At 38.5% G+C, this 10393-nt stretch overlaps 1 protein-coding gene across 1 annotated transcript in view; it reads right to left on the reverse strand.

Annotated features, from left to right (window-relative positions):
- The window catches only part of CFH (complement factor H), a 227870-nt gene that overhangs the window by 101172 nt on the left and 116305 nt on the right, over positions 1–10393 (reverse strand). Inside the window, exon 15 of the mRNA XM_049635060.1 lies at positions 3267–3338. Coding sequence (XP_049491017.1) covers positions 3267–3338 — 72 coding nt within the window. The remainder of the gene's footprint in view (positions 1–3266; positions 3339–10393) is intronic.

Consider the following 10393-nt stretch of genomic DNA (forward strand, 5'->3'; position numbering starts at 1 on the left):
GGGGGGGAGAGAGGGAGAGAGAGAGAGAGAGAGAGAGAGAGAGAGAGAGAGAGAGAATATCCCAAGCAGGCTCCCAGTAGTCAGCACAGAGCCTGCTGTGGGGCTCAATGACACAAACTGTGAGATCATGACCTGAGCTAAAATCAAGCGTTGGATGCCTCACCTAAGGAGTCACCCAGGTGCCCCTACCACATTTCAAAGAAGAGAGGATACTGAAAGCAAGTGACCACTGCACAACTTTAAATCACACCATATAGGTAAACATCACACAAATACTTCTAAAAACTGGAGTTTGCTTGACAGCAGAAGGCGAATTCCTATTTATCATATTGGCATTGAAACACAGGGTTCGGGATTAAACGCCACTACCTCAAGTTTTCTGGATTACATAAGTATGTATAACATTCATACACATCTTTATAAAATAGTACTTTTAATTAATTTATAAGTAATTCTTACGATTGATAACGTCAATTATTTTTTCCATTTGAGGGTTAACTCTAAAATTGGAAACCATCTTGTACTTGAAACAATACACAAAAAATTGTTTTACTTTGTTTTCTGATAGAAGAGAACCTCTCTAGCTTTGATCTATATTTTACTCCTGAAAGATTATTTTTGACCCTTGAAACCTCCACAATTAGGTAACACCCACATCTCTCCAAACAAAATTTTAGTAGGTTTAGTAGGTTTTTAATTTATTCACATTTCTCAGCCAGGAATTTCTGGGCTGTGGCTAATTTCAAAGATTATACTCTTTGTAGACCCGAAGACTAAACGGTCTACATGAAAAGCTGGTCATAATATATTCCGGGAAACAGAAACTACTATGTGGTAAGATTGAGGGACTGTAATTCTAAACTTTGTCCTGTGAATATGACCAGTTCTTAGCAGCCTGTGGTGATTCGTCCAACTGCGATGTTTTACAAGGAAAACAACTAATGTTTCTACACGCCTGGCAATGGCAAAGCAGAGAGCCTATTGCATCGAAAAGGTACTAACTGGTCTCCATGAAACTTGGGCCAATAAATTCTTCCTATGGGCTATCATTCCTCTTTAGAGTGAGGAGGATTTTCTGAGGAATGTTCACTCTGAACAGGACAGAGGCAATTTATGAAATGCTAAAACATTAAGACCGGTTGAGTAAAGCAGATTGTGCTGGTGTTCCAAACTGTCTGCTCAGTTCCTCAATTTACCATTCACTATTCAATTTGGTATTTCTCAATATCTCAATTTACTATTTCATATTTATTTCTACATGGGAAATAAAACCAGAGGCAACTATTGAAGGATATATGGATATTTTTAATGAGTAAGGTTACTTTGTTGAGTGAAATTTCTGTTAGGTATGGTAGACTGATGGAATTGGCATTTCAAACCAGTTTTAGAACTTTTTGGCAAACAAGGAATAAATCACAGTTCTACATCTGCTGAAAATTCATGTGATTTTTTTCTACTCACTTGTGCATCATGTGCGCTTTTGGGAAAATCATGAGGCTAAAGTATTGCTTTAAATACTTTAAATAGTAATGTTACAGTTTCTCTATTAGGACTTAGCCAGATTTACAGTCAGTCTCACGATAGTGTGCAGAGTGCTAATGCCCAATTCACCAGCAGAAACGGATGCCACATTTAAACACGTTTTGATGAAATAGAAAATACAGGTGAAATGAGTCGGCTGGAATCAATTATGTAAGTAAGGAGTTTACATCAGTATTACTTAATTTGTAATACATGCTTTATAACACCCGATTTTAAAGTTTCAAATTCCGCTTTGTAATCACTGAAACAGTTTAATTAAACTAGGCATCAATTCTTGAGTTTTAAACATGAGCTGGAAAGAAAACAAATCTTCCTTACATGACAAATGATGTCCACATAAAGCCTAGGCAAACAGTATGTAAATATTGAGACACTGAACATACTCCTGCTAAAGAAAAGACAGAAACACTCGTGTACAGAAAAAGATGTTTGTAATGGTTTGTAGCATTAAGAGTGTTCTGGAACTCTTTGCCAATACAATAATATTTTACATTTGAATACACACTGCAATATTTACATATGCAGTAAATACGATTGTATAGCTAGTTTAAAAGGTGGCTGGATATAAGGTTTCTGAACTAAAAATCAAGCAATAGCATATCAGACTGTGAAACTAAAAACACTCCGTGTCTCAGAAAAAAAAAAAATTAAGCATATTTGAATAAACCTTAAAAAAATAACTGAGGAATATAATTAAAGAGAGATACCTGCCTTCATTTTCTAAATTGAAAGAGCATCAATGACAGAGCTTTAGTGTTATTTGTTGGTATATTTCAATGCTTAGAGGCTGACAGGAAGCAAGCATTCAAAAAAACTTGTTGACTTAGTGAAATGTTTTGGAAATTTATGAATGATAGGTAACTCATTTGTTTTAAAAATGTCATTCAAAAAAAGTAAATCAAATAGTATCACACAGTTTCCTATCATGAACTAGAAACCAAATTCCATCCAAAGAAACTTTTTAATCTCTTGAGAAGTAGTGTTCGAATTAAATGTAATTATATGTCTAGAAATCGCCTTACTAATGCCAGAAAATAAAAACTTCTACATTCATATTCACTATTCTCTTAAGAATAGTCTTTAGACTGGTCTTCTAGAATATACCTCAAATACAACCACAGGCAAACACCCATGAGAATATTTGGATGTTATAAACATTGCATATTCATTTTTTTCAAATTTATATGATATATTCATGCCAAAGGTACAAGTAATGCTTGCTTGTCTATCAGACTTTTAAGGCCGTGACAATAACAGTTGTAAATGCTAAAGGGATTCTTCTTTAGAAAGAGTTAACATCTATATCTGAGATAAATCTAGTCATTAGATGATTTGAAGGTTTCTATTGTCTAATTTCTGTTCTGGTTCTATATATGTTCATATGCTTCTTAATACTTTCACAGAAAGCATTTGGGTAAAAATTCTAAGCAAAAAGAGTAAATTATGTTTTATGATAATTACAAGGGAAATGCTTATATTACAGCATTCAAAATATTAAAACTTGTTTTGAATTTTTACATTAAATAAAATTATGACGAATAATCACATCATCTAAATAAGCTGCTTCTATTTTTTGAAACTTAACAATGTCAAAAGCCACTCACACACTAAGCTACAGAACAGTAATTAAATCACAATCTACATCAAATTCCTATTACCACTGTGAAAAGCAGAACAGAAAATGTTTTATAACACAGAAAAGGCTTTCTTTTTTTCCGTCTTACCTTCTGCAACACAAACAGTCCACCACATAAGCCAAACAACCTGTGCTGAAAATCTCATTTTGAGGATCCTTTAGGGGCACATTTAATAGCCGACACTGCTCACACTATGTCAGCTGCTCTTCTGCTAAAAGCTGTGATTAGAGCAGCAAAGCACTTGCTCCAAAAGGAAGTTGAAACACAGTTTGGGAATGTAAGGGATTACTAGATGCTCCGCCCATCAGAAACTTTTGCAAAGTAAAAGAAAAAAAAATCAATCACAAGCCCCAGCAATGCCAGAGTTGGAATCAGACTCCCACTGCACTCCCACTGAATGTTAACGCTGTGACCCACTTTTGTTTTTATAAACCCAGGCTGTTCTAAGTTGGAACATGTTCAGGTTCTTGGAATGTGCAAGGCAGTAACCGGTGATATACTTCGGATTTCATTAACTCTCTAATTATTCAAACCCATTCAGATCTATTGTGTGTAAACTTCAAAAGATAAAACAATAAAAGCACCTTTAAAAATCATTTACAGGGGTGTCTGGGTGGCATATTTGGTTAAGCATCCAACTTCAGCTCAGGTCATGATCTCCCAGCTCATGGGTTCGAGCCTCAAGCCAGGCTTTGTGCTGACAGCTCAGAGCCTGGAGCCTGCTGCAGGTTCAGTCTCCCTCTTTCTCTGCCCTCCCCCCCGCCAAATATAAATAAACATTAAAAAAATTTTAAAAGAAATCATTTACAGAGCTTGACGTTAGGCAACGCTTTCACAAACAAGACCCAGACAACGTGAGTGAACTTTGCCAAGAGTGCAGTGCTGGTTGATATTTGGGACCTGCTTTTCCACAAACCATGCACTTATTCTTTTAAGGACGTGTCACATACGTGTGTGAAACAACAGGATCACTCTCATTGGACACAAATGAGTTTAACAATTCAAAACTCAAGAAACTGGAATGCTGGATTGTTAAAACTCTATGTTGAAATACGATAAGCATGAAGAGAAGGGAAGCAAAGGGTCTGCTTAATCTCCAGAAGGTGAAGACGCCTCTGCAGCAGCACCGAGCTCAGGAAACCGCGCAGCACTAGGTCTCAGGGAAGCCCCGGTTGTCCCTTCAGTCAGTCCCTCTCGCCCTCCTCTCACCACACACAGGGTGACCCCTCTCCGGATCTCTGGGAACATGGAGTCCATTTGCCTGTCTGGTACTCTGCAGCAGCTGAGAGATCAGATCCTGAGTCTTTAGTATTCAGAGCCTTTCGTGAAAAACCGTGTGTCATTCAACCACGCTGTTGGGTTTAATTGCGGATCATTAATTCTTAGGGCGTGTAATGTTCAATTCTTTGAACATATCTCGTTTTATTTGTGTGCCTGCCACTGGGCATCTGGGTGGATTCTCGTTTGCAGCTAACAGAAGTAGTGCCGCTATGAGCCTATTATGAGGTTTTGGTAAAGACAGGTCGTCATTCCTGATGAGTACATACTGAGGAGTGAAATGGTAGGACACGGCGCGTGAATACGTTTACGTGTACCAGGTAACATCAGAGAGTTTTCCAAAAGGATTCTGCTAACTGGTGTGCCATCAGCAGTGTATGCGTTGCTCCAAATCCTCAGCACCCTTGATGTCTCCAATCTGTGCGATTTTAGCCGTTCTGGTGAACACAGAGCAGTACTTCTTTGTGGCTTTAATATGCCTTTTCCCGATGACAAGTGAAGTGGAGAACTCGCTTGTAGCAACTGGTCATTTAGGTATCCTCTTGGGTGAATTGTCTATGCAAGTCTTTTCTGCTGAGTTATCTGTCTTTTACTTACCTCATTGAGGGAATTCTTTCTATACTCTTCGTACATTCTTGGACATATGTACTATAAATATTTTCTCCGTCGATGGGCTGGCTATTTGCTCAGTGTTACATGTTTTTCACTGAGCAGAATTTCTTCATTTTAAATTGAACAGTTAGATGTTTGGTTTTCATAGTTATGCTTGGGTGTAATTTTTTCACACGTATTCTCCAAGCCTGCTTTGGAAGTTGGTAGCCAGCTTTGGAAGCTGGACACGTTTTCAGAGGGTTCAAACCACAAATTTAGGCTGAATTCACTGACACGTGTAAGCAGAAAAGAATTCTGGGTCACTAGTCGCCTTGCATGTCTATGGCTGTAGCCACAGCAGAGACAGTCCTTGTTAATGTCACGGGATAGAATCATTGCAATGGACAAAAAGAAAATGTTTGGAGCTTACAACAAAAATAATTTTCTTGGGGCACCTGTGGCTCAGTTGGTTAAGTATCCGAGTCTTGGTTTTGGCTCAGGTCATGATGTCACACAGTTCCTGAGTTCAATCCCCATCAGGCTCCACACTATGAATGTGAAGACTGCTTGGGATTCTCGCTCTCCCTCTCTCTCTCCCCCTCTCTGCCCTTCTGCCCCTCCCGCCCCCCCCCCGGCACGTGCCTGTGCATGTACACTCACTCTCTCCCTCAAAATAAATAAATAAACTTAAAGAGGTTTTCTTAATTTTAATATTGAATTAAATTTAAAATTGTTTCCCGTTTGGATTAGTACCTTTCGTGTCATATTTAAGACATCCTTGCCTAGTCCTAGGATGCAATAATGTTTTCCCCTAAAAGCATTGTTTTCTCTTTCACATTTACAACTCATTTGATTTTGTGTATGGTATCTGGTACTAAGAGCGACAGACATATTTTTAAAATACAGCTATCCAACTGTTCGGGCAATATTTCCTGAAAATATCACCTCCTTCCTACTACACTGCTTCACTCTGACTTTTGTCTTAAATCAGGCAACTGGTAATGTGTGAGTCTGTTTCTTAATGTCCTCAGTAAGCTCAGTGAGTTCACCAAGCTCATCACACCACAAAAGCTAGAAGTCCTGCTTTAATTTTTTAAAAGATTGTCTTCTATGGTGTCGATTTCTGGTAACTTGGGGTTCTTCTAGTTATCTTTTACACTGATTTCTTGCTTAACTTTGTTTGGTCTGAGATGTACTCTCAATAATTCCAATCTTTTAAAATTTCATAAGAATAATACTGAAAACATATAAGGAACTCAACACCCAACAACAAGATATAAACTTAACACCCAAACAACAAATAATCCAGGTAAGAAACGGGCAGAAGACATGAATACGCCTTTTTCCGGAGAACACATCCAGATGGCTAACAGACACATAAAAAGATGCTCGACATCTCTCAACATCAGGGAAGTACAACTCAAAACTACAATGACGTATCACCGCACACCTGTCGGATTGGCTAACATAAACAACACAGAAAACAACAGGTATTGGTGAAGATGTGGAGAGAGGGAAATCCTCTGGCAATGTTGGTGAGAAGGCAAACTGGTGCAGCCACTCTGGGAAACAGTAGGGAGGTCTCTCAAAAAGTTAAAAATAGAATTACCCTACAATCTAGCAACTGTACTACTAGGTATCTACCCAAAGGATATAAAAATACTAATTCAAACGGATACATGCACCCCAATGTTTATAGTAGCAACAACAGCCAAATTAGGGAAATAGCCCAAATGTCTAGTGACTGATAAATGAATAAAGAGAGGGTGGCATACATATAACATAGACACATACATTCACATACGGTATACATATACATATACATAATGGAATACATATACATGTATGACGTACATATATATTTATAATACACACACACACACACACACACACACAATGGAATATTTCCCAGCCATAAATAAAGAATGAAATCTTGCCATTTGCAATGACATGGATAGTGCTAGAGAGTATAATTGCTAAGTGACATAAATCAGTCACAGAAAGAAAAATATCATATGATTTCACTCATATGTGGAATTTAAGAAACAAAACATAGTGGGAAAAAGAAAAAGAAAAAAACAGACACTTAACTATAGAGAAAAACCTGTTGGTTACCAGAGGGCGGGGGGGGGGGGGGGGGGGGCGGGGGCGGGGGGGATGGAGATCTCCTCCATCCCCCCCACCAGCCCAAAGATTAGGAACACGACAGGGATGTCCACTCTCACCACTATTGTTTAACACAGTTGTGGAAGTCCTAGCTTCAGCAATCAGACAACAAAATGAAATAAAAGGCATCAAAACTGGCAAAGAAGAGGGAAACTTTCACTTTTTACAGAGGACATGATACTCTATATGGAAAACCCGAAAGACTCCACCAAAAGGCTGCTAAAACTGATACATAAAGGCAGCAAAGTCACAGGGTACAAAATCAATACACAGAAATCAGTTGCGTTTCTATACACCAATAATGAATCAACAGAAAGAGAAATCAAGAAATTCATCCCATTTACAATTGCACCAAGAACCATAAAATACCTAGGAATAAACCTAATCAAAGATGTAAAAGACCTGTATGTTGAAAACCATAGTAAACTTATGAAGGAAATTGAACGAGACACAAAGAAATGGAAAAACATTCCATCCTCACGGATTAGAGGAATAAATATTGTTAAAATGTCAACACTACCCAAAGCAATCTACACATTCAATGCCATCCCAATCAAAATTGCACCGGCATTCTTCTCAGAGCAAATTTGTATGGAACCACAAAAGACCCTGAACAGCCCAAGTAATATTGAAAAAGAAAACCAAAGTGGGAGTCATTACAACCCCAGACTTTAGCCTCTACTGCAAAGCTGTAATCATCAAGACCAGGTATCGGCACAAAAACAGATACATAGACAAATGTAATACAGAACCCAGAATAAGACCCACAAGTGTATGGCCAACTAATCTTTGGCAAAGCAGGAGAGAATATTCAATGGAAAAAAGTCTCTTTAGCAAATGGTGCTGCAAGAACTGGATAGCAACACGTAGAAGAATGAAACTGGACCACTTGGTTACATCATACACAAAAATAAACTCAAAATGGGTGAAAGACCTAAATGTGAGACAGGAAACCATCAAAACCTTAGAGGAGAAAGCAGCCAACAACCTCTTTGATCTCAGTCGCAGCAATTTCTTGCTCAACACATCTCCAAAGGCAATGGAATTAAAAGCAAAAATGAACTACGGGGACCTCATCAAGATAAACACCTTCTGCACTGCAAAGGAAACGATCCACAAAATGAAAAGGCAACCAATGGAATGGGAGAAGATATCTGCAAATGACATATTGAATAAAGGATTAGTATCCAAAATCTATAAAGAACTTACCAAACTCAACACCTAAAAAACAAATAATCCAGTGAAGAAATGGGCAGCAAACATGAATAGACACTTTTCCCAAAGAAGACATCCAGATAGCCAACAGACACATGAAAAGATGCTCACCACCACTCATCATCAGGGAAATACAAATCAAAATACAAACTCACACCCATCAGCGTGGCTAAAATTAACAACTCAGGAAACAACAGATGCTGGCGAGGATGTGGAGAAATGGGAACCCTCTTGCACTGCTGGTGGGAATGCCAAGCGGTGCAGCCACTCTGGAAAATAATGTGGAGGTTCCTCAAAACATTAAAAATAGAACAACCCTACAACCCAGCAATAGCGCTACTAGGAATTTATCCAAAGGATACAGGAGTGCTGATTCATAGGGTTACATGGACCCCAATGTTTACAACAGAGCTTTCAACATACCCAAATCATGGAAAGAGCTTAAATGTCTACCAGCTGATGAATGGATAAGAGGAATATATATACATATATATATACATATATATATATATGTATATATATTCACTCGTGTGGAACTTGAGAAACTTAACAGAAGACCATTGGGGAAGGGAAGGGGAAAAAATAGTTACAAACAAAGAGTGAGGGAGGCAAACCATTAGAGACTCTTAAATACAGAGATCAAATGGAGGGTTGATGGGAGGGGGCTGGGGAAAGGGGAAAATGGGTGATGGGCATTGAGGAGGGCAACTGTTGGCATGAGCACTGGGTATTGTATGTAAGCAATCAACGATGGGAATCTACCCCCAAAACCAAGAGCACACGGTACACACTGTATGTTAGCCAATTTGACAACAAATTACATTAAGAAAAAAAAAAGATATTGTTTGTGATGAAGACACACTGGAGGTGACCACAAGGTCCACTCGGAGAGGACCTCTTCCATCACCACACAGCAGGGAAGAAGGCTCAGCGTCCCTGAGCTTGCTGACCTGGAAAATGTCCCCACGATCTTAAGTGAAAAAACAATACAGGTAAAGCATAATTCCATTTGGTTGTATTTTTAACCATACACAACAAAACTGTACGTTTTCATAAGCACACATATACGTGTATTCAAGAAGGCTGACGAGGATGTATGCATCAAATGCTACGGTTACTTCTAGGAGAAAAGGTTTGTGAGGTGAGGGGGCTTTGGATTTCTCGGAACTGTTCCTATGAATACTTCCTAATTTATGTTTAAAGGCTGAACAACTCTGTAAAAATACACTACAAATCACCGAAATGTACCTTTGGAGTTAGTGGATTTTGTAGTATGTAAAATATATCTCAAGAAAACTATCAAAATAACTTAGGAGCATCTGGGTGGCTCAGTCACTTAAGCGTCTGACTCTTGGTTACAGCTCAGGTCATGATCCCGGGGCACATGGATTGAGTCCCATGCTGGGGGATTCTCTCTCTCGCTCTCTCTCTGCCTCTGCCCACTGACATCCTCTCCTTTTCAAAAATAAATAATGAAAAACAGAATTAAAAGAGAGGATGATGATGTAGATGATGAAGAAAAAGGTGTTAAGGCAATGAAAGACCAAGAAAGACCAAGAAAATGTCACAGACCAGAGACTAAGACAACATTTATATGCAAAGTGGTATGGAAAGACATTTCATGGAAAAACTGGGGGAATATGAAGAAAGTCTACAATTGTATTCATAGGACTGTGCCAATGTTAATTCCTTACTTTTGATACCTGTACTCTGGTTATAAAAAACGTTATCGTTACAGGAAGCTGGATAAGAACTCTACACTATCTTTGCAACTCTTCCGTAAATGTAAAATTACTAGAAAAAAAAAAATCAGCATCAGCAAATACACTGGCCCAGATATAAAGACACCTCCACAGGCTCACTGCCAAGGCCACAGTGGCCCACCCCAGAAAAACCTGTTTGTTTTTTTCTCGTGTAATCCTTTATTCATATGCATTGGAAGCTGTCATTTCTCAAATCTTTCC

Source organism: Panthera uncia, chromosome F1 (genome assembly GCF_023721935.1).
Source record: "Panthera uncia isolate 11264 chromosome F1, Puncia_PCG_1.0, whole genome shotgun sequence".
In the NCBI taxonomy this organism is placed as follows: domain Eukaryota; kingdom Metazoa; phylum Chordata; class Mammalia; order Carnivora; family Felidae; genus Panthera; species Panthera uncia.